The sequence below is a fragment of the Sceloporus undulatus genome, chromosome 9 (assembly GCF_019175285.1).
Source record: "Sceloporus undulatus isolate JIND9_A2432 ecotype Alabama chromosome 9, SceUnd_v1.1, whole genome shotgun sequence".
In the NCBI taxonomy this organism is placed as follows: Eukaryota; Metazoa; Chordata; class Lepidosauria; order Squamata; family Phrynosomatidae; genus Sceloporus; species Sceloporus undulatus.
In genome coordinates this window covers 21,192,687-21,218,327 of record NC_056530.1, presented here as the reverse complement: position 1 = coordinate 21,218,327, position 25,641 = coordinate 21,192,687, and the positions used below count along the sequence as shown (strand labels likewise).

The window sequence follows — 25,641 nt, the reverse complement described above, 5'->3', positions numbered from 1 at the left end:
TTGCACTCCCTGAAAACAAGAGACAAACGGAATACCAGGCTGTTTCTATGAGTCTCTCTCTCTCTCTGTTTTTTAATTTACAACATACAATTTTTAAATAATAGAGCATTCTCTTCCAGTGTCTTTTCTAGAATCCTTTTTTAAGAATCTTTTTTTTTAAATACACAGAAATTACAATACTGAATATACAAATCTGATAAAATACTTAAAACAGGATAAAAATCAGATTGGCAACCACACCAAAATAAAAATAAAACCATGTTTGCAAGTATTCGCTCCCTTTCCCTTGGCAGTTTGGTTTCCATTAACCCCCTCTTTTTTCTTTATATCAAACAGAATGAAAACAGTCTCGGGCAACAATATATAACACTCCTTGCGACGGTTTCTGTGACCTGGCATGGACATACAGATGCAAAGGTAAGAACAGCTTTGAAATGTGGACTATTGGACCTGTGTGTGACGTTTGCAAAATCAGACACAAGACCAAGCTGGAAAAGTAAAACGTGTGATGAATCCTCCCTCCTCCTTTTCCTCCAATTCCCTTTTCACAGACTGGTCCAGGGGTGACCTGGACGCAAGGCAAAGGGAAGGCTGTTACATAGGATGGAGTGCCATGGAAGTGTGGGAGATAATAGAATCATAGAGTTGGAAGTGACCCCAAGAGCCATCCAGTCCAACTCCATTCTGCCATGCAGGAACTCACAATCAAAGCACCACCATCCAGCCTCTGTTTAAAAGGCTCCAAAGAAGGAGACCCCATCAAGTCAGCCTCTTCCACTGTCAAACAGCTCTTACTCTCAGGAATTTCTTCCTAATGTTGAGGTGGAATCTCTTTTCCTGTAGCTTGAATCCATTGCTCCATTGGGTCCTATTCTCCGGAGCAGCAGAAAACAAGTTTGCCCCCACCTCAATATGACATCCCTTCAAATATTTAAACACGGCTGTCATATTCCTTCTTAACCGTCTCTTCTCCAGGCTAAACATACCCAGCTCCCTAAGTCTCTCCTCATAAGGCATGGTTTCCAGACCCTTCACCATTTTAGTCACCCACTTTTGGACACAGTTTCTAAAGATCCTTTTTAAATTGTGGTGCCCAAAACTGGACAGAGTATTCCAGGTGAGCCCTGACCAAAGCAGAATATAGTGGCACTATTGCTTCCCTTGATCCAGACACTATACTTCTATTGACGCAGCCTACAATCACATTGGTTTTTTTAGCTGCCGCATAACACTGTTGATTCATGTTCAACTTGTGGTCAACCAGGACTCCTAGATCCTTTTCAAATGTTAAGCCAGGTGTCCCCCATCCTATATCTATGCATTTCCTTTTCTTTTTTTAGATAGCTAAATCTAACCTATGAGATCTAAGCTACTGCAGCTGAAACATAATCTCCCACATGGGTTCTCTTTGGATTGACTGGGTGCCATTCAGAAGTATGGGAAGCCCCATATTATTTAGGGCAGAACATACCTACTATTTGCAATGCTAGTATTGGGAATGGGAGAGGAGACTGCAAACCAGTGTCGCTCATCCTGTATTAGATGGTTAGCTCTCAGGGATGGGGTCTGTCTACCTCCTAGTTTCTTTGCAAAGTCTTGGTTGGAGGATTCTGGGAGTTATAACCCCCAATAGTAACATTTCTGAGCTCTGGTCCAATGCCCGACCCAAGATGTCTTGGGCCACACCTGTCCTGAAACCAGCTCACCATGGCTGCATCCACAATGGAAAAATAATCCAGTTTGGCACTACTTTAACTGCCCTGGCTCCATGCTGTGGAATTCTGGGAATTGTAGTTGGTCGTGGCACCAGAGCGGAGCGAAGAGTTAAAGTGGCGTTGAACCGGATTATGTCTGCAGTGCAGGTGAGGCGCATGAAACAAAACTTGCTATTTTAGTGAGGGTTGCTTCTAGTCTGCTTAGAAATATTCCTCTAAGTGCACGGTTAAGACATTCGCATGTAAATCAAACAGAAAAACTGGTTCATCATAAGAAACAGCCATAGAAATTTAACCACAGTGTTTGATGGGGAAGTAATGGCAAGGCAAAAATTGTTTCAGGCCTCTATAGATTGCGTGCATCTTCAGGCATCCTTTTTATTTCAAAGTGTCTCATCTCTATCCTGCTTTCTGTCTCTCATTGACTATTCACACGAGTGATGAGACAGAAACTAACCTGTATACCATTGGCACATACCCCTTAAAGATATTTATAAGATTTAGGCACCTATCCTCTTAGAATGATGTGACTTAATGCTGCATCGACACTGCAGAAATAATCCAATTTGACATCACTTCAACTGCTATGGCTCAGTGCTGCGGAGGTCTGGGAATTATAGTTTGGTGAGACATTTAGCCTTCTCTGTCAGAGAGCTCAGGTGCCACAACAAACTACACTTTTAATTCCATTGCATTAAGCCATGGCAGTTAAGATGGTGTCTAACTGGATTATTTCTGCAGTGCAGATGCAGCCACAGTGTGCTTTGGAGATGTGGAATGCCACACCTATGTAGCTGGGATTCAAAATGGATGTAGGTTCGCCTTGTTTTTCAATTAGAAACCTGTTACAGTGGTTTGTTAAATGATAACAATCCCTTTAATTCCAACTCTTCCAGCGTCACACAGAACCACTTTTTGTACAGATGCCTTCAATTGCTACTCACTGGCTCTGTCTCAGTGTTTCGGCCAACGCAATAAGACCAGCAGTAATTTACATTAGAATAACCGAGATGAAAATAAATGTTAGAACCGCAGTATCAAGCCTCCTGTTCAGAAATAAAATGGTATGTTATTAGGATTGAACAGGAATGCAAGCTTGGGATAGTTTAGTCAAAATGAAGAACTCTGAAAAGCCAATTTCTCTCCGTCCATCATATATGGCAAAGGTGGTCCCATTTCGTGACTTTTTTAGGGTTGTGACACTTAGGCTGTGCTATACATTATAAGAAATTCAAGAAAATGGAAGTATACCCCTCTTGCTTTTTCACTTGGCATAGCACCCGTCTCTTCCTCTGATGCCGTAAGCCTTGTTTTCCCCCACCTCATCCATCTCAGAATTAAAACCTTAACAAAGGCGCGCGCGCACGAAAACTTACACACGTACGAACAGAAAGACTACAACGAGGGCCTTAAAACGTACCCTGTAAACCGAACCCTGTCTGCATAAACAATCAGATTAAAAGTGCATTGCTATAACTTGCACCAAACTATGTCTGTCCTAAGCTTACTCTTCAGCCATTAAGAAAATCCACAAAGCCTTATAACTTTCTCAATATATAGTTATGAGTAATATGGCATGCCAACGTAGGGGCACCCTGGGATATGCAGTTCTAATCTCAGAGACTTCTAGGATGACCCTCTATCAAATTCCCAGAATCCCCCAGCCTGGGAGATTCTGGGAGTTGAGTAGTCCAAAAATCTAACTTTTCCCAAGCTCTGACTGAAAACCTCTGACTGGCTTTTGCTTGGCAACTGTCATTTCATATGGCAAGTTTGCATGGCTCCTTGTTTTTCTCTGTACCCTTTACCAAAAACTTGACTGACGGCCCTGAGGTACCAGCAAGGGAATTTGGCACAGTTTATCTTATTCAGGGGCACATGAGCGGCTGGTATCCACTTTCCCATTGATAAAAACAGAGGGGAGAGGAAAGACTAAGTGCCATACAAGGTATCACCATTGGAACACAGCTGAGCAGCCGCATTTGAATGGCAAGGCCACACATATACATAATAAGCAACACTTTCTGGTATTCCCTCTTCTAAGATAACCATTAAAGGAATGGCAGCCTTCTTCGGGTTTTTGCTCTGGGAAATGTAGAAGTTGCCTGCCGGGTGCCATCAGAAGGCCTCTGAGGTCTTGCCGAGTGAACACCTTGTGCAAATTACAAGTGCTACACAAGTAAATGATGATCCACTAAACCAAACCACCCACTCCTGAGCAGAGCTTAGTATCGCTGTCTGGTGGGTGTTTAAAAACACCATGACCTTCAAGACATGACTTTGGGAGGCAGGAAAATCATGGCACACCTACCTCACTGAGCACTCATCCCTTTCATTTCTCCCCAAACTAATTCACTTCTTTTCTTCAAAACAAACAGAAAAACAAAAAGACAGTGCTAGTAACCCGTTCTCTCCCCCATAACAACATCTCATTGAGAAGCCCACTATAAATATTCAGCTGTGTTTCCTTGGTCTGTCCTTTCTTGATTGTGTTTCCCCCCCCCCCCCCCTTTTTTTTTAAAAACCCCCCCCCCCTTTGTTGAAACTGGAAAATGAAAACAAAACAAAACAGGTATTCTACCATTCTGCTTCAGAAGCAATGCTCTTTCCCCCAAAACTGGCATAAAAGAGGTGGGGGGAAACGGAAAGAGATCCGAAGATGCGGGGAGAGATGGGGAAGAGGATCACAAGCTCCCCTGGCAAACCTTTGGCTTTGTGGAAAGCCACAGGTGTATGCCGGCTGTCGCCCCCGTGGTAAAAGTGAACTCCCCATATCGGACCCCGGCAGCTTCACCGCACAGCCTTGTGCTTGCCTCCACAGCAGCCGCAATGCTCGCCGCACCAGTGGCAGGCATGGAGGGGCAGATAGCAGCACATACAAGGAACCACGAGGGAAAGGGTGACCAAGGCCATCCAGCGGATGCAGAAGTGAGGGTGGCCAGTGTCGCACGAGCAAGGGTCCGAATACTCCCCTTCCGAGTCCGACATGCAGTGGTACAGCATGCTCTCGGCGCACCACATGCAGGTGAATTGATAGACGCAGCGGCCAATAGGGTCGGGGGCATCCTGGCACTGCCCACGCCCGTTCTCCTCGTTGTTAAAGACGTCCCGGCAGTAGACGCACCGAGAGGGCACCGTGTCCTCCTCCAAGCCCGCAGCCCCAAGCGGGGATGGTTGCTGCTGCTCCTTCAGTGGCTTGTGTTTGGGGGGCGAAGGGACGTCATGGATCCGGCAGGAGGGAGAGGCTTTGGGGTCCTTGAGCCGTCCCTCGGCCCCGGGCGGGAAGCTATATTCCTTCTCCCTCGAGGACTTCCCGCTTCCACCGCCCTTCTTGAAGTGGACGCACATGTCGATCTTATCGGGGTCCGGTTGGTGCTTCTGGACTACAGCCCGGCGGTAGTCCTCATAGCCTTTGGTCACCCAGAGGTCTCTGCAAGGGGTGATGCTCTCCAATTCCTCCTCATCCGGGAGGGTCAACTGCTGCAAGGGCTGAGGCTGGGCCTGCTGCATAGGAAAGAAGACAGCAAAAAATGACATCTTTTTCTTCAAATTTCTCCTTGGTCACAATCCTTTCTGCTACCCTTCAGACAAGATACTCTGAATCCAACCCACTTTGGTTTGAGGATAAAATCAAGGGGGGGGGGGGAACACATTTATGGCTGGCTGGATACAGGGATGACAACGAAAATGGATAGTAAGGGAGCTGATTGGCTGGTTGCTAAGCAACTATTAAGTGCTTCCTTCCCAAGAGCAAAAATGTCTTGCTAGACCATGAGGAAGCCTGACGCAGATCCAGGAAGAAAGGGGCAAAAGCTTTCTCCATGGCCTATAAAAAGTCTGGTGTGCCAGGGAAGTAGGAATACTGAGATCACAACAACGTAGGCTGCATCTATACTGCAGAATTAATACAGCTTGACACAGCTTTCCCAGGATTCCATAGGATGGAGCCATGACAGTTAAAGCAGTGTCACGCTGCATTAATTCTGCACCACGCCAGCAGCCTTAGTTACCACCCTGAGTAACTTTCCTATGTTAGAACATCATTCCTATAATAAAAACTTTAGTTTGTTTCTCTAAACCGCTGGTGTCTTTACTGACCAACATATATGTTTACAATTAAAAATAAAACAAAACAGAATCTCTAAAAACAACAAATGTCACACAATGGAAGAGTTATTTAACACGTTATACGTCGTTTCCTTTAAAGGTTAATTTTAAAGTATCAATTGCATCTAGCTCACTTAAATTTAGCTATGAACTTCTCATCCAATCCTATTGAATTTCTTGGTGTCTTAGGTCCAAAACACACTGCAGAAATAATCCAGTTTGAGACTGCTTTAAGTGCCCTGGCTCAATGCTGGGAATCGCCGTTTTGTGAGACATAAAGCCTTCTCTGTCAGAGAGCTCTGGTGCCACAATAAGGGAAAATTCCCAGGTTTCCCTAGTGCTGAGCCAGGGCAGTTGAAGCGGTATCAAACTGGATTATTCTACAGTGTGTTTTGGACTCAGTCACCATAAGACTACTCTTTATTTTCATTGTTTTCCTTGCTATTTATTTGTCCTCTTTAATCGGGATCTCTAACCAACTGCCTGCATTCTCTGTCGCAGCACAGGTTTGGAGAGCCTTCCCAAGAAAGCAGGGGTCCTTGAAATAAGTGCCTCCATTAACCCAGAAGCTGCTGAAATGGAATGCCTCCCCTCTGATACGTACCGATCCGGCCGACCCTGCTCCCTTTGGTGTGCTGAAGGAGAACTCTTCTGAGACGGGTGAACGCATGTAGCAGCTGGACGAGGACTCACTGGTTACAATAGTGATGGGTTTGGGAAGCATTTCCTTCTGGCTGTTGGATGAGGACTCGCTGTCTGTGTGCACCTAGAGAGAAGAGACACTGCTGAGAAGGTACGCTTTCCAGAGGGAGTCTCCTCCATTCACCACATCCAGAACCTGGGGAAATTATTTTTGGGACTGCAGCCCCCTCAACTAAAATAGCTGTTGTTTGATGCAAGTTAGGATTTTACTACGGCCTCTAAAAATATGAAGGCTGCCTGTAAGGAAAGGGAAGAAGAGTTATGTAAAGTCCCGAGACACCTTGGATACTGGAGATCAGATCCAAATTATCTGCAATTTCCAACCAGAGTTGGAAAATTTACTCTTTGACTGATGGACAAATTTTGGGAATTGTGGTTCAAAATATAACTTTTCCAAACTCTGCACCAGAGCCTGCCTTCTGAAATTTCATTAGATATTTGACACAAGCTTGCTTTCAAGTCTACATTGATCTACATATGGCACAGAAACTTACTTTTTAAATAAAACTAAAAAACTGAACTCAGTTTCTGTGGCTGGTACCAAATCTTGCTCCAGATTAAGCTTGATCTTACTTCGGCATATCCTGAAATCAGAAAACAGACTTACTGCAAGAGCTTCGTCCTTCCCTTCGGCTTCATCCTGACAGGAGGAGGAAGTAGAGGAAGGTGAGAGGGAACCTGAGAGGAAGAAATAGGGGAATAATAACCCAACACATAAAATCAGACTACCAAGGAAACCCTATTTAAAACAGCAAGCCTTATATAAATCATAGTAATAATGCTCATAATTATTACATAGCATTTACGTAGTTCTTTTCAAGTATTACTAATCACAGTCATCTTTAAAATAAAGGCAGGGAACCTCTTGCGGCCCAAAGACATAATTCAATTCCAGCAAAGTTCCCGAGAGTTGTATTCTAATGGTGGATGGTTCCAAAGGCAAAGGCGATGGGTCCAAAACCAGTAGCCTATTTTAGCTTAAAGCTCTTACTAGTCATAGGTAAAAGCCTTAGGAGAGGCATTTTTAGAATGGGGAAACCTTCATACTAAATCTGGGAAACTCAATTCACAATGGTCTCACAGGGAAAGGATATGGCCACATGGGAAAGTCCAATACCACAGCCAAAAGTTCACCACTTCTTTCCAACCACCTTCTTACAAGGTAGGCCAGTATAATCGACACCCCCACATTGCTGATGCAGAGAGAACAATGAGGCTGAAAGATATACCTTACGGTAGGGGTGCATGCTGCTCCCAAAATACATTTGCAGCTCCTAAATGTCCACAAAACCCACATTTTTTAAAAAAAAAAAAGTGTGGAATCTGTGGGCATTTTGATCCAAAACCCACACCAAATATTGGTGTTGGATGCCCTTCTGTATCCTCCCACACCTCCCAAGAACCTTAACTACTGTAAAGGTATTTCCCTATGTGGCCTCATATTAGCCAAAATGGTAACTGGAAGCAATATCATCTCACCTCCAGGCATGATTTGGGTTGTAATACAGCTAAATATTGTGATTGTTTGGGGACAGGTGCAGCCTGTAGGAAGCCTGAGGGTGAAAATGGTTGCTTGACACCCTCCATACAGTTACAAACCCTGTCTCACCCACCCTTCAGGCCATGTAGTGAGTCTGTGATGGAGTCAGCCTTTGAACCTGGGACTTCTAACCTCATGGGTGGGGTATGGCTGAGCCCCTATCCCCCAGTAATTCATCACAAGACTCCTTCCCCCTTCCTTCACCCACCCACCCTCCGCTTTTCTGCTGCCCCCTCTTCACCTTCTGCGATCTCCTCCAGGGCAGTCTGCACGCCCCTCTCAAAGGCCACAGCGTCTGCGGGGCTCTGGAAAGTGAGGCCAAACTTGTTGTCCCCCACTTTCCAGTGGTGAAAAATGGGGTTCACTTTGTTGTAGACAAGGTCCCTCTTCAGTGTGCACTCCAAGATGGTCTGCAAGGGGGAAGAGAGGAGAGTTATGAGAAAGGCTCTGTAGCCATTAATGTGGTTGCCTATAGACATCTGCCTGGACCAAATGTTGGGAGCAACTGACTTTACACTCATTCACTCTCTCTTTTTCACTTTCTCTCTCTCTCTCACACACACACACACCCCACTGAAGTGGAAAGCCCTGTCCTACACAAGCTGTACATACAATTAGTAACTTTTACAGGCAGTTTGTTACACTTTTAAAAAGGTAACTATTTGCTTTCCCTGCTTCCCAAAAATAATTAAGTTACTCAAAGGTAACAGTTGCTTTTCATTAAAAAAACCTGAATGGAATTTAGGGATACCTTAAGCCAGTGTCTTGCTAGTTAATGGGATGGTCTGGAATTTAGTCTAAAACTTAAGATGTTGAACTTTATCACCAGAATAGATTTGGCCTCAAACTACCAATGTCCAGTTTAAGCCCTGGGGTGGATTCACCATTCCCCTGACATGAAAACCACTGGCTGATGCTGCTTTAATTCTTGCAGGAATGAATAAATTACAGGTTCAGATTAATATGCATAGAGATTTTCTAGCACTTTTGAGACTAACTGTGGGGGAAAAGAAGAGGTTTGTAGCATGAGCTTTCATAGACTTTAGTCTACTCCTTCAGATGTTTATGGTGGAATGGAAGCCAGGTTCAGACAGGAGTGCAGGAGTTTAAGTGAGGATTAGTTATTTGCTACCTGAACACTGCTTCACATCCAAACGAGACACCATCTGTGCCCCCGTCACCTCCTACCACCTCCACCAAGGAAGACCTTTTGTCTCCAGGCTGCCCGCCAGGTCTCACCGTCTGGTCTCGGAGGCGTTCCCCACTGATCAGGTACTGGCGATGCCGTCCTTCCTCGGGGTGTCGGACTTTGCAGATCATCACGTGGCTCAGGCCGCCGCCACCCATGGGCACCCAACCCCCGCTCGAGTCGTCTCGGGTCATCACCACAGCCCGCACCCGAACCATGTAACTGGGAAGGAAAAGAGAGGAAAAGGACAGTCAGAGAAGAAATCTCTGGCAAGCCACACGGCCATCAGATGGGCCTGCTGTCAACTGATGGAAAACGCCACTCACCTCAAACTCACAACTCGCCTAGCCATAGCACATGGAAGCATAGAATAAAATCACAGAGTAGGAAGAGACTCTATATGGCTGTAGCTCACTTGGAATGATAGACTCATAGAGTTGGAAGAGACCACAAGGGCCAATCTGCCATGCAGGAACTCACAATAAAAGCATCCCCGACAGATGGCCATCCGGCCTCTGTTTAAAGACCTCCGAGGAAGGAGACTACATTACACTCCAAGGGAGTGTGTTCCAATGTCGAACAGCTCTTACTGTCAGGAAGTTCTTCCTAAAGTTGAGGAGGAATCGCTTTTGCTGTAGCTTGAATCCATTGCTCTTAGTCTCTGGAGCAGCAGAAAATAAGCTTTCTCCATCCTCAATATGACGCCCTGTCAAATATTTAAACATGGATTAGCATGTTGCCTCTCAACTTTCTCTTTCCCAGGCTAAACATACCTAGCTGCCTAAGCTGCTCCTCACAGGGCATGGTTTCAGACCTTTCTCCATTTTGATCGTCCTCCTCTGGACATGTTTCAGCTTCGCAACATCCTCGAATTGTTCTTGAACCAGAACTGGACGCAGCATTTCAAATACTCCATACATCCTCTAACATTTCATAGATGGAAATGTCCAAACAGGCAACATCACCTATTCCTCTTGAGTTTAACTTGCAACTGGAGATATTGATACTAGACCTACCTGATAAGGTTGTTGTACAGATTAGCAAGATCTGTAAAGCCACATGTGGTGGCAGGGGACATACCAAATAAACATTAAATGCCTACCTAAATACTGTAAAGGTACCAGATCCTGTCCGACCTTAGAAAATAAGCAGGGTCTGGACTGGTTAGTACTTGGATGGGAGACTGTCAATGGACACCAGATACTACAGGCTATATTTCAGGAGAAGGAACTGGAAAAGAGAGCCACTGTAATGTGGTCTGAATGTTGTACTACGACTCTGGAAACCAGGGTTCAATTCCTCGCTTGGCCATGAAACCCATTAGGTAACCTTGGGCAAGTCACACTCTCTCATCCTCAGAGGAAAGCAATGCCAAACCTCCTCTGAACAAATCTTGCCAAGAAAACCCCATGGTTTAGTGTGGTCATTAAGTCAGAAACGACTTGTAAGCACACAACACACACACACAATTGACAAAGCCACCTCTGAGTATTTCTTGTCTAAGAAAACCCTATGAAATGCATGGGGTTGCCATACGTTTACGGGTGACCTAAAAGCACACACAGGTGCGCACATACATAAGCATTATATATTGTTGTGACATCTTCTTAAACTGTCTACATGGGAAGCATGGGGTTAGGAATATTTGCTTTTCGGAAGTAACATAGCAAGTTCTTTTATCTCCTGAACAAACCATCCAGAAGAGATTTTTCACTGCATCCTCAGAAAACAACAGACAATGAATGAACCTGGGACACTCTGCAATTGAAGGCAGTATACCTCCAGTGAGCTCCAGTCAAATGGCTACCTAGAACAAAAATTCAGCTGTCTTTATGCAGCTTCTTCCCACTGTCCATCATGATCATTATTATCATTATTCCGCCCTTTTCCCAAAACTGGGAGTCAGGGCAGCTTACAATATTTAAAAACAATACATGATCCATTATCCACTATCCTCAAACACAGTAAAGCCTTGCCTGTCAAGTATTACGCAAACTCCTGGTCTAAGCTGCTTCTCCTAGCAAGCAGGTGATTTTCAGAACCTTGCTTGAAATGTTAATCATTAAAGCATTCAGGGCACAGGAGGGGGCTATTTGAAGACGGGGCAGGCAGAGGATGCTGGGTTTGATTTTCCAGAAAGAGCTAACAGAAGGCTACGGATGCAGTTAAAGACGTCAGCAGCATACAACAGTGAGCAATGAGTGCACCATGCCAGGGCATAAACTCCGAGATTTCATGTGTGGCGAAGCAACAACCGAGTATGGTCCCAAAGGCAAATGTTCCTAATGAGGAAGAACTGACAAGCTAGGAAAGGCTGCAGCAATTTGCTTTTGCCTGAGCTGACTGAGAAGGGTCAGCTTCTGCCCCCTCCTCTCCTTTCCCCCTTCTTTTGCTCTCTGAGCTCAGTTTGCAGCAACCTGAAGTAAGTTGAGAATGGAGGGGGAAAGTGGGAGGAGGAGGAAAGAAACAGAGACATTTTAAAAGCAGCTGGAAAAGTGGGACAAGAGGACTGTCCATGCTAAATTGCGACATTTGGAGGACATGTCAGTGGCATATGAGTAGCAACATAAGACATGTGGTGGCAGTGGTGCGGCTAGTTGCACTAAAGGGCCACAATCCAAGGCTCTATCACAGACCAGGGTCCTTCAAGGAATCATATAATAGAAGAGCAGATGATGGATGATGATGGAGTCAGTGCCACACCAGCATTAGCATCTGGTTCGCTGTAGGCAAGCCAAAACTGACACTGGTCAAATCACAGCAAACTTATTTCCTTATTGTTTTTTAATTTTTATATTTTTTTGGGAAAAATGATTCCACCTTTTATTTTTAAACACGACATTTTAAAACCAGGAGCATATATAGGCTCACACAGATCCTGCCGGCAACGCTTCCATTCTGAAAATGGGTTTGCCTTTTCTGCCACAAAATGGTGCTTGTTTTCCACTCCACAACATCCGGGCAACGGAAGCAAACTCCATTTTGTTTCTCATAGTCATGGAGGTGTTCTGATGTCTGTATCCGTTTTAAACATGACCCTGCACATTTTTCTCTCTTTCTTTCCTTAGTAGAGGACAGAGAAATATTGTACATTTGTTCATTTGCCTAAACATATAGAAAAAAAGCACATGCCTTTGCAAAGCATGGGATGAGAGAATGGGGAGCAGAGTAGCTGTAAATGCTTTACGATAGAATACACAAGACTGTATGTATAAAACTCCATAAAGCCTTATAAGTGTATTTGGACCAGAATCTAAAATTGTCCTTGTCCAGGTCTTGGAAATGTGACATTTTTGGGTGACCACTCCCAGAATCCCTAGGCAGCCTACCCAGGGAAGTTAGTCATCCAAAAAAGGTCACGTTTCTAAGATCTGGCCCATTTGCACCGAAGCATTGGCACCAGAAATGGGTCTGTGAAAGAAAGGATCAAAGCTAACGATACAATTCCTTCTGCATCTTGCAATTCCCTCCACCATTTCAGAGATGAAAACTGGGCCACATGTGGCCAAGCAACATCAGAGTAGTCAAGATGGAAGATGTTAATAAGGAAAAAAACACAAGCTAAGACAGGCTGCAGCAGTTTGTTTTTGCCTGGGCCAACTGAGAAGGGCAACTTTCCATCCCCTCCTTCCCTTTCTTTCCCTCTTGCTCACAGTTTACTTCTCCACTTTGAAGCAACTGATGTAAACTGAGGACCATGGGGGAAGCTGGGGGAAAGAAGAGAGAATAACCAAGAAATTAAAACAATACTGAGAAAGTGGGATGGCAGTGATCAAAAATGTTCCAGCCAGATTGGGATAGATGGGGATATGATGGCATGACTGAAGAACTATGCCAAGGACCTAGATGCCGGGGTGGGATGTATAAGACCCCCGTTTCCAGGCCTGTGTATGAATGTACAGCAGAAGTAAGCAGACTCTGGGCTGCATAAAGCAAACATGCATAAAGCAAAGATAAAGCAAAGCCAAAGCACTAAGACCTCAATTTTGTGGGATTCTCCCAAGCCCCCTCCAGTTAAAAAAAAAACAGTGTGACCATCAAACAAATTTTGCCAACATAGAAAACCTTCCAAATGCATCGAAACATGCAAGATATCCCACCCACACAGTTCCTCCGTTACCCCCTAAAGCCTCCGTTTCCTTATGAAGCCCTTTTCAAAATGGTCACTGCACTGATATAAGGGAACTCATCTGCTATTTTGAGGATTACAGAGGTATTTGGTCTTGCTGGATTTTCTATACCCTCCAACATTTTACCAATGAAAATGTGGGCACATGTGGCTAAAGCAATGTCAGAGCATGCATGGTGAAGATGCCAAAAGGTATTAAAGTGTAAAAGCCCAGATGTTAAGTGAGGCTTGAACAGTTTGCTTTTGCCTGAGTCTACAGGGAAGGGCAAGATTTTATCCCCTCCTCTCCCGCTGCTGAGTTAACCATTGGATTTAATGGGACTTGAGTATCCATGGATTTTTGTATCTACAATGAGTCCTGGAACCAAACCCCAGCAGATACCAAGGGCCCACTATACTAGAAATTTGGGGACTGAATAGAAAATTGATCTGGGAGGGTGGCATCCTTATTGTGGGGGGCAATGCCCTCATTCTCTCCCCCCAATAGTTACACCTTGGGCACCTCGTATTCATATCAATGGTGCCATCTCAGAAATTTTTCATGGGGGGATTGATTGATCCCCAGATTAGGAAGCTACTGGTTTGCCTTCAAAAGGCTTGGCCGGTTTCTTGCTACGCATCACATTGCGAGACTCTCACGTTATGTTTCTACATGTATGTCAGTGCTGTTGTTGGTGTGGTATGAAACACAGAATAGTGGTGCTTCTTTTCCTCTCAGTCAGATAAAAAGCAAAGCCAAAGCAATGCCAGGTTTTTAAAAAATTATTCAGATTATTGATTTTAAAAACAGCAACAAACATTTGGGCTGGGGCAAACAATCTGGTGTTAGCCTTTGGCTTAATGCCCTGTTAGTGAGCTTCCCGGGAACATTTGACTACTAGACCATGTTTGGAACAATGCTTGGAAAAGTTACTTTGGGGCATTATGTGTCTCTCTTTTTTTAAAAAAGCTTCATTTTGCTAAGTGCCAGATCCACCGGAATAAGGAAAGAAAAAAGCTCCTCCATGCAATAGCTATAGCAGGCCCTGGAGATAATCCTGTGACAGAATTGGGGAAGTTACTTGACTGGACTACAGAACCCAGTGACTATGCTGGCTGGGGGATTCTGGGAATTGTAGCCAAAAAAGGAAATTTTCTCATCACTACTTGGGAACAAATCAGGATGTTAAACAGGCCTTATCCAGCATTGAAACTTCTCAGATGCTTTCAACTATTTCATAAGATCATGCAGTTGGAAGGGACCTCAAGAGTCATCTAGTCTAGCTCTCAGGAATATACAACGAAAGCTTTCCTGAGTGATGGCTAACCAACCTCTGTTTAAAGATCTTCAAATAAGGAGGGTCCACCACTAAGGCAGTCTATTCCACTATTTTTCCTAATGTTTAGGTGGAATCTCAAGCCACTAAAGGTGACTCATTTTCCCTAAAGGAGCCGACTTCAACGGATGCAGTTCCAAGCATCGGTATCAATTGGCCCTCCATTTTAGGATGAGGACCAGCCTGCGCTATAGGATTGCTTATGCTGCAGTTGCAAACCGGTGCAATTGCTGCACGCAAAAGTGGAGTGTTTCAGCAAGCGTTTCCGCACCAATTGACGACGGTACAATTTGTTCTAAACAGGGCTGCCAAGGTTGCACAGTCCACACGGAAAATCATGATGCGTCGTCGTTGTTTGTGGATTACTCATAGGCCTGAGTTTAAAAAAACAAACCACACACACACACAAATAACCATCACCAATAACCTAGGGCCAGCCACCAAATCATCAGCCGGGTTTTCATCGATGAAATACGTCTGCATATTACCCACATTTCAATATAGCATGCCGTTCCAAAATACTGAAATGCGACAGTGAGACCTTACAATAAATGGAAACGATCAGCCGTCACCCAAAAGCCCATCCTGAGCATCCCTGTTTTTCATTCCATATTGAAGGCAAGGCACTCGAATGGAAGAAGCTGCCGTATCCGACATGCCTGGCCTCCATTTTATAGGTTGCCCACATCACAAGGCCTCCAACCTGTTAATAGGCAAAAGATGTAAGCGTCTGGTTTGCTCCCTTGTAAACATGTTTTAAAAACCGAACTCAAAAGAATAACCAAAACTCACCCCGGCATCCCTAGCTGTAGTAGAGGTTGTATGGATGGCTATGTCGCAACAGCTTCCATTTCTAGTCCTCACTTCGTAATCCCCCAACTCCTTTTGTTAAGGGTTTTCATCTTCCTTCCTTCCTTCCTTCCTTGGTTTGTTCTTCTTCAGATCTTTTTTTCCTACTCGCATTAATATATACATATATATTGCTTATCTTTCTTTCATAGAGTTGATGTTGATCGTTACCTGCTTCTGTTATCAGTCCCAATTTTTCTATGTTCCTGTATAGCTAGATACACTAAACCTATATCCGTTCACATTTTAAAAGGTATACTTTTCTGACTAAGAGGGTCACGGTTTTGAAAAATATTAAGGGTAAAGAATGGCATTAGGTTGCCGGAAGACGGCCGCACGAATGGTAAACATGTCAAACGCACGGACAGACACGCATCGTGGTTGCAAAGCATGCATTCCATGGGAACGAAGGGACAATGCAATAAGAAAGGGCACGTTGAAAGAGTTAAGAGTAAGAAGGTAACTTGCAGCCTTCCTACTGCGTCAATATAGCACCAGCAAGGGGCCAGAGACACATGTGAAAGGCTTTCAGAAAGGAGCGCAGCAGGATGAATTGTCTTGCTCGCGATGCCACTAGGAAGCACTGAACACAAGCCTCGAAAACGCAACGCAGCAACCTGTGCAAGATGCCAAACGTCTTAGCGCTCAGGTGTCAATTTAAAAAAAGGGGGAAAAAGAATAAGGCTCTAGTCCTCATGATCTTCACTGACATTTTTTAATTTAAAAAATCCCAGTTTTTCACAAGGATTGTTTCTGCCAAAGGTCTGCAGGGGCTTCGGTCACAGAAATACCCTTACAAATGGCGCAGCATGCAAATAAATGTCTGGCATTAATAGTGACAATCACAGATACACCTATTTTGCTGTGAGATGCCATGAAGTGACGCAGTTACCGTTTGTGCATTTATGCCAATACGGGAAACCACATTTTTGTGGGCTTTCACAAGGCGTTTTCTGAGTCTAATCCTTGCCTGTTATTGCCCCATTGCAAGGCTTTGCCACTCCACGACAGACCTCTTCTATCTCACCCTATTCCTGAGGAAATTCCATCAACTAATACAAGATATATATCTATATATCTATAGCTATCTCTCTATCTATATAGATATGGAGATAGATTGAATAGGGTGAGACAGAATAGGCCTGTTGTGGAGTGACAGAGCCTTATAATGGGGCAATAACACAGAAGGATTAGAATCAGAATATATTTATTCTCCTTTATTAGTGTGTATATATGTGTGTGTGTACACACACACACACACACACATATATGAGGAATTGGGGGGGCAGCGTGCATTTATGGATGAAGAAAAAGTACATCAAGGAAACTACGTTGTACTATTAATTTCAGCTGCAGGAGATACTGGCTCGCTGTACAAAATGGTTGTGGGTTCAAAACATGTGGTCCTGTTCAGACCTAAGGACCGCACCAGGGCAGGCAAAGTCAATATTTTGCTAGGCCTCAGACACCATAGTTCACTTGCAACCCGTTTCAGGGACTGCTGAAGCTGCAAGTCGGTTTTGAGGAAGCCATTTGCATCCCAAACCCATTCTTACAATATGTCCACACACAGGCATTAAATGAGATCAGTTTCTGGGGTGTAAAAATACCACACACACACACACACACACAAAATGCACCCAGACACAAGGAAACATGTCTCCACGACAGGCATTAAGCATCATGGCTCCTTCAGAAGAAATCAACCTGGCAACTGTTGTTTGGGAAGCTCTCATTTTGAGATACGCAGCTCCCTCACATAACAGCCATTTCTGAGGGGAAAGGCTGACGGCGAAACTATACAAAACCCCAGACACCCCCTAAGCCTTGCTTTCCATTTTTCCCCTACTGTCTATGACTAAACTGTAGGGCAAGGCTATGGGACTGCATCTCAGGAGCCACCCTTAGCTTTTCTCTGGACTCTATAGAGTCAGTTGGACGCCATTTTGCGCAATCCCCATCATGCTTTTGAGGGTTTCCACTTTCCCAAACTATTGAAGGAGGAAACATGTTCATGGCCTTTCTTCGGCTCCTCCATCACAGTCATGACTATATATAAACATACTGTATTATTATTATTATTATTACTATTATTATTATGACAATTACTCAAAAACTGAGGAAGAGATAACTCATAGGATGGCTTTGACACAGGCCATTTTTTAGTTGACTACCAACATCAGTTGGATCACCGCCGTCTCCTCCCCGCCATTACATCCCTGCTGCGCACAATGTCTGACATTAGTTCACTGCCGGTGGCCATATTTTCAGATTATACTTCATGGGCAGTGTTTCATAAATTGTCTGATGTGAGGAACCAGCAGTTATGTTGTTTCCCCCCAGTGTGCCAGGGATTGGCACCATACAAGGTGCCCTTCTCATCCATCAGGGTTCAGTTTCCCAAGGATGGGAGAAAAAGGAGGGTGCCCAAGCCAAAATGTGTCAATGCATGGCAACCGCTGTGTGCATGCAGCACCATTGGCTATCACGGGCGATCCATGGGAGCGCCAATCTGCGCATGGCTAGCCCGCCAACGTGGCGGCCTGCCTGTGATGGACCATTGGCCAGCATCAAAGAAGAGCTCTTTACAGGTGTTTGACTCAGAGTAGGGTGGTTTCTGGTCCTAGGCCAGCCTTAATAATAATAATAATAATAAGCCTTGCCCAGCTTGGCACTCTTTTCCCCCCAGGTTGTGTTGGACTATAACTCCTATCATCCCCTGTCAACAGGTGCTATCTGGAGAGCAATAGATTGGAGGAAAAATGGTCTAGGATGAAAGTGGGAGACCCCTTTCAGCCTGAAGGACCTGATCCAGTTGCAATTACTCCAAATACTCTAGTAGTAGGTTCTTGGAGGCCACATTCCAATGGTGGAACCAAAAAACATCAGCGTAGGGTTTTTTGAAAGCACTTCTTGCTGTTTAAAGGCTTAGGGGAGGCATTTTAACCTTTTAGGCTGGGGAAAATCCCACAGCAATGCTGGGGAAACTACCAAAGGATAGCATCAAGCAAACGGATCAGGGTTATTTTAGGAGGCTCACAGAGGGCCAGACTGAAACCCCAGGAGAGGCAGATCTGGGCCCAGGGTTTCGTGTTCCCCATTCCTTCCCCAGGACTTTTAATGACTATTTTATTCTTCGTGCTGACAATTCACATGAAAGTTTATTGAGAGGTCTTTTCCTCCCCTCTTCACTGCAGGTGAGACGAGCTGATCCCAGGACTTGGTTGGCCATGAAAACATGCTACGGAACGGTAAGATTTGTCATGAAAAGCAACGCCTTTGTTGTCCTCTTCCACAGCGAACTGGAGCCATTTGGGAAAATGGGAATTAGAACTGACTCAGTGCATTGGGATATATGGTTTCTTCAGTATACCCATTTCACAGATCAGTATATGCGTGCGCAGGCCTGTCGTCTGCCAAAAAAAATAATTGGCCAACTCACTTTGATTTTAATAAATTATATCCTTAACTGTGCATATAAATAAAACAAAAACCTGATTTTCAAAAATAAAAAAGCATGTTTTTAGATCATATCCACTACTATCACAGCATGCATTATCTCAAAGGCGGTGTTCCATGTTGTGTGATGGAGAAGAAGTGCGTTCTTCAAAGCAGCACCTGCCATAAGCAGAGGGTTTTTAAAACAGTATGTATGTATGTATGAGTTTGTGTATGTGTGTGTGTGTGTATATATATATATATATATAGAAAAGCAATTTAAAAAAATACAGCACCTGACTAAACCAGGGGGATGTCTGCAATCAGTTAAGTTAATTGTGTAATAATTTATCCAATCAATTAATTGCCAAACATTAAAGCCCAAGGAAATGGGAAGGAAGGACCAGCCAAGGTTACACAATGAGTCAGCAGTGCAAGTACCGGGGTCGGATCGACAAACACAAACACACAAAATACAGTTGGGTATCATTTTTAAGCCATCATGGCTTCCTGGCAAAGGTTCCTGGGAACCATCCTTTGATGAAGGTTTTGGGGAGCCACTGTTAAGACATCCCTCACCTTTTTCACAAACCAGGAGCTGCTTCGTTGGATTCCCTGTAGCAAAAAGGAATATTGCCGAAACCAATTTTCGGTCTGCGATGTAGACTTGCCCTAAGCATCTCTAAGCGGCCGCACTCACCCTTCCCCAAAATATTCCAAAGGCTCCAGTTGTCTGTGACCTCTGTCTGGACTTTTAACTAGTCCACCATGTTCCTTCCCTGCATTAACAGCCGACTCAAGGAACCTTCTTTCCTAGTAACCTCATTTCTTTAACATTCCCCTGAAAAACAAGCCTGGTTTTTCATAAATCCCACTCTGCAAGAGAGTTCGCCTTCAGATCTGATCCTACGCCGATGGAAACCCACAACTTTTAAATGGAAAAACTGGAAACAGAGATGGAGAGAAGGGCTAGGAGAGACCTGAATTTTTGCTATTCCAGAACATTACCCACCCTGTTTCAATGGTGCAAAAGGGATGCACCTGGTTGGAGAGGTGGTGATTCAAAGAGGACGAAGAAATCTAGAACCGTGGATCAAGACTATGCGATATAGGATGAGCCCACCAGTCCAACCACCAAGAACCTGCAACAGCCCCCCAATTCTCCAGAATAAGGACGGGGATTTGTTGCTATCCAAAAGGGAGACATAATTGGTGCAAAAACCAAAAGGAAAGGGAGAAACATCAGACATTTCCCCCCCTACTCAATATAATATTATCTATCTATCTATATATCACACACAGCGTTTTCAACATACAGGTGACATCACAACGCGTTGCCATGGAAAATGACATTATGTATTACAAGATCAAAGATGTTGAAGCAAAGTGGAGACACATATTCCCTGTTTTGGTGGCAAGGCAAAGAAAATGAGGAGGGGGGGGATAAAACAGAAGAAATGTCTCTTTTTTAAAATAAAAGGGGGGAACCTTTTTTTGTTGTTGTTAGAACATCGACAAATTGCCCTTTCGTGAAAATGCACAAGACCAAAGCAAATCTTGCAACACATTTTTCCTCCCCCCCCCCACAATACCTCTTTATCACCTTTTTCTTTCTTATCCAGAGGAAAAATGTGAATCTATTCAATGCAATATTTTTAAAAACCCACAATTTGACTATAAGCATCTCTCGCTGGCATAAGCACAAATTCAGGGGGAGAAAAACCCAACCACGAATACGAAAGGAGGCGGGTGGAAAAATTAAGGTCTTATAAGCTCTCCCCCCACCACACACACCTTTCCCATCAAACTGAGATACACAGCACGAAAGAGATGTGATGCACAAAAAACCACATACACACACACTCTGGCCTTGGCGTAGGCAAAAATTGGCTTCTGGTAGGAAAGGATAGAAGACCAATCCCTGTTCCCACCCTTGCAGCCACCAAAATAAAATAAATATAACATATAAAATAACATAGCAATGGGAACCGAAGCCCCCCTCCCCAATTACACCGTACCCTTTCACGCAAAAGGCATGCACTAGTTTTCCTTTGAAGACCAAATACGTACACATATACACACAGAGAGAGACACGGAGATCTCCAAACATGCAAGAAAGGTTATATAAGTTAGTTCGTATTTTAAATACATATTTCCCAGTTCCCAACCTTGTCGCAGAAGTGGGGCCGGCGGTAGTGCGAAGGTTTCGAGGCGTCAGAATAAAACAGGATAGAATAAAATGACAAATGAGACCCCACCACCCCCCTTCTGCAAGCCCCCCTTCGGACGTATGATGCAGGTTGTCAACAGTCTCTTCTTGAAAAACTGCAAACCCACCTACCCACCCACCCTCCCCTCCTTCTCCCTCGCTGTCTCACTCCCCCCTTTCCTCCTCCAACCACTATCTCTCCTCTTCTTTTTTTTTGCCAATGCTATGTAACAGGCTTTTTTTTGGGGGGGGGAAGAAAAGGTATATCTCTCTATGGCCCAGCTGCCTATTCCTTCAGCCCATCTCAATGGAAACCCTGGGCTGGATTTTTTGTGAATGGAGGGTCACATGACCCAGTCTAGGTTCTTTGTCCCTGTTTCTTGAATAAACAACAGGTGAAGGGGGGGGGGGGGTATATTATATATGTGTGCATCTAGATGTCCAGATGGAGTCCAAGATATGCAAATATGAATATATCTATATATAATATATAGATATAGGGTAGATCTCATATGCACACCCTGGTTTTCTTTTTTTAAATATCACACACACACACATTTTTTAAACAATTCCACTATGACACAAGCGGCTTAAACCCCCCCCCCCCAATTGCAATAGACCCCCTTCCAAAATTTTGACAGGCTAGGTTTAAAAAAGGAAGAAGAAAAATGTCCTTGCCACCATTACAAATCTCATAGAAGGACCCTACCTTTTTTTTATGAATGAATCCCGATACAAATGGCTTCGATTCACAAACAAATAGACCCCCACCATCTTTTTTTTCCCTCCTTTTTTGGGTGGGATTGGATTTCATTCATAAAAAAGAAGAAGAAGAAGAAGAAAGACCCACCTTCATTCCTCTCTGAGCGGAAAGAAACCCTGAATGAAAAAATAAGGACAGCTATATGTTTGACAGAAACCTGACTACACACAACATTTTAAAAATAATAATAATAAAAGGGGGGGGCACATTTCTAGAACTGGAAGGTGTCATTTTTAAAAAAAATGACAGCTGAATGAAAAGAAACACGAACCACCAAAAAGCCATGCCCACCCACCCAATGGTCTATAGAGCATGCTGGGTTTATTTTATGAATGGAGGCGATGTTTTCTCCATCTCTCCCCTGCATTTCTCTCAATCCTTTGCAAAAGAAGCAAGGGGGGGGGAAGAACAACAACCCCCACACACACCACCACCTTGTGATTTATATATTTTGGAAGAGGGAAACATCTTTAAGAGGATAATCTCTATCCACACATATATATATATATATATATATATATATATATATATATATATACAGTATCTCAGAAGAATGACTCACTGTGAATCGATGGCGGTTACAGTTGGTGCGCTAGGGTCGCATTTTCACGTTGAAAGAATTGCGCACACCCCCCCAAAAGAAAAATTAGAATTTCATATGCATAGAGACAGATGAGAGGCCCAGATAGAGGCAACGCTTGCTGTCATCATCAGAAAAGGGATGAGGAACCAGCAGCCCTTTTTAATCCAGCTCAAATTAGCATCATGTCTTAAAGTGTCCCCCCCCATGGCATCCGTACATCCCCCCCCATTCCCTCTGCCCACCTCTGCCCACTCCTTCTCCCCTCCATCCCTCCCTGGCACCTGTTCTGGACCGCCTTGCCCCAAAACTGATGCTACTAACCAAAAACAGGGCTGCAAAGACTGGGTCTCTTACACTGATGGTGCAGGGCCAGAAGCTATTTTTTTAATGGGGGGGGGGGATTGGGATCTAAAGCTAAGAAAGAAAGAGAGAGAGAAAGGTTTCCACCTGGTCCTAATGCCCTGGAAGAATATGAAAGGAGGAAGAAGGGAAAAAAGATCAAAAGGAGGAAGGGAAGGAATGAGAGAGGGAAGGGAGGGAGAAGGATGCAGAGGAAGAAGAAATCTGACTTCATTTCTCTTTGAAGGCAGACTGGAGCAAAGGGGCGCAGTGTCAAAAGTGCTCCAGATCCGATTCCAATTCTCCTTTCTGCCCCCTTCCTTTGCAGAAAACCTGTTGTGAGTCGGTTATTGAGTGCACTGTTTTTTCAGATCTTAATACTGAATGGAGACTTGGTTCAAGTCAAGAAAGACACACACACATACAGGCACACATCATGGACACCAAAATGTGTGGGTGCTCAAAATCTATTACTGTATATACAATGGTGTAGTAGAATGGTGTCCTCTATATAAAATGGCAAAACCAAGGTTTGCTTTTTGGAATTAAAAAAAAATATTTTTGGAGGGGGAATGAATATTTCCAAGCCGTCAATGGTTGAAGCTGTGGATGCAGAATCCATGGATAAGAAGGGCTGCTTGTAGTCGGGGAAAGAGACTGGGTGTCAATGAGCACATAGGGGCAAATGAAATATTCTCCTGTTTGATAGTGAATCACCATCAAACACCCTCCGACTGGCTGGCATGCTCTCCTGCCAGATCATGGAAACACAGACAAGAAGCCTCACTGGAGCCATAAATATGTACAGTATCTAGAGTGTGGTGGACTCAGAAAAGGGACTCCATCTTGGTTTTGGCTAATTACCACTGTCATTTGTACAAAGGTGTGAAGGGACAGAATCCTAGAGTTGGAAGAGACCCCAAGGGCCATCCAGTCCAACCCTATTCTGCCATGCAGGAACTCTCAATCAAAGCATCCCCATTGACAGATGGCCATCCAGCCTCTGCTTAAAGACCTCCAAGGAAGGAGACTCCAACACTCTCCGAGGGAATCTGTTCCACTGTCGAACAGCCCTTTGAGCTGGAATCTCTTTCCCTGGAGCTTGCATCCATTGCTCCATTGTGCCCTATTCTCTGGAGCAGCAGAAAACAAGCTTGCTCCCTCCTCAATATCACATGCCTTCAAGTATTTAAACAAGGCTATAATTTCTTAACCTTCTCTTCACCAGGCTAAAGATCCCCAGCTCCCTAAGTCTATCCCCATAGGGCATGGTTTCCAGACCCTTCACTATGTTGGTGACCCTCCTTTGGACACATAGCTCCAGTTTCTCAACATCCTTTTTGAATTGTGGTGCCCAGAACTGGACACAATATTCCAGGTGGGGCCTGACCAGAGCAGAATAGAGTGACAACTATTACTTCCCTTGATCTAGACACTATATTTCTATTGATGCAGCCTAAAATAACCAAGCAGTGGCAGGCTACTTCTAAATTCAGTTGGCCTTTTATATCCACGAAACTGAGTGGTCCTTTAAACCTCATCCAGCACTCCTAGTATTAGAACCCGAGTGGGATCTCCTACTGAAACTGGTTGCTGGTAGGATGAATGGAAGTGCCTTCTCACTCAGGACTGTGCAATTCCCTGCAAAGAGATGTAGTGCTGAGTCCCATCACGTGGGATACTATCGCACTGCAGAATTAATGCAGTTTTACACTGCTTTAACATTAATGGCTCCTTCTTATGGAATCCTGTGATTTTGAGCTTGTTGCAGCACCAGAAACGGCTAAATATCTCACAAAACTACAAACCTCAGATTTCCATAGCTTGAAGCCATGGCAGTTAAAGCAGTGTCAAAGTGTGTTAATTCTGCAGTGTAGATGTGGTCCCAGATAACTTTAAAGGGTGGGGAGAGTTGGATTAATCCACGGGGGATAAGATAACCAATGCTTAGTTTTTTGTGGGTTTTTCGGGCGACGTGGCCATGTTCCAGAAGAGTTTACAGTATTCCTGGCGTTTCGGCAGCATCTTCAGAGATGCCAGCCACGGATGCTGATGAAACGTCAGGAATAAACTCTTCTGGAACATGGCCACGTAGCCCAAAAAACCCACCCCCAAAAAAACACCTATGGATGCCAGCCATAAAAGCCTTTAACCAATGCTTACTTCACAGGTATGGCTTGTGGGGACGTGAGGCAGGGTCTTCTTGGTGGCCGCTCTCAGGATCTGGAACGTCCTTCCTAGGGAGGCTAGCATGGTCTTCTCCTTGCTGCCCTTCCATCAGAAGCTGAAGGCTTAAAAAGAACCCAATAGTTTTTTAGAATGTAAGGTTTTAAATAAGATTATTTAAAATGGCATTTTAATCATATGCTAAAATTCCTTTAAGGTTGCTAATTGATGACAAAGCCTGCCTCGATCATGGAGGATTTGCAGGACAGGAGAAGAGTCTTGGGCTATCGATTCCCAGCCTGGCAATGAAACCCACTGATCTTCGGCAAGAAGTCACACTCTCTCAGCCTCAGGGGAAGGCAATGGCAAATCTCCTTTGAACCAGAAAACCCCATGATACGTTTGCCTTAGGGTCGCTGTGTGTCTGAAGGCAACATGTAAGGGGTGCATCTCTAAACCATAGAAATAATGCCATGGATCCGTCCTGGGAGTTGTAGTTTTGTGAAGCACCCGCTTTTCTCTGCCTTACAAGCTTTCTTTTTCTATGGCCAAGAAAGCTTGTAAAGCACAGAGCTTGTAAAACAACAAATCCCAGT

General features: G+C 44.3%; 1 protein-coding gene across 5 annotated transcripts in view; it reads right to left on the bottom strand.

Moving 5' to 3' along the window:
* Positions 1-4,505: 4,505 nt before the first annotated feature.
* SPRED3 (sprouty related EVH1 domain containing 3) overlaps positions 4,506-25,641 on the bottom strand; it is a 22,160-nt gene continuing 1,024 nt past the window's right edge. Inside the window, exons 2-7 of one of the 5 annotated variants that reach the window (XM_042439091.1) lie at positions 25,043-25,170; positions 9,304-9,475; positions 8,306-8,474; positions 7,132-7,202; positions 6,427-6,588; positions 4,506-5,219 (exon numbers count right to left, since the gene is read on the bottom strand). In XM_042439091.1, coding sequence (XP_042295025.1) covers positions 4,506-5,219; positions 6,427-6,588; positions 7,132-7,202; positions 8,306-8,474; positions 9,304-9,471 — 1,284 coding nt within the window. In that variant the 5' untranslated portion in view covers positions 9,472-9,475; positions 25,043-25,170. Of the gene's footprint in view, positions 5,220-6,426; positions 6,589-7,131; positions 7,203-8,305; positions 8,475-9,303; positions 9,476-15,490; positions 16,019-21,153; positions 21,231-22,044; positions 22,120-22,519; positions 22,584-25,042; positions 25,171-25,641 lie in introns of those variants that run through there. The other 4 variants (XM_042439093.1, XM_042439094.1, XM_042439092.1 and 1 more) reach the window with 4 other exon arrangements.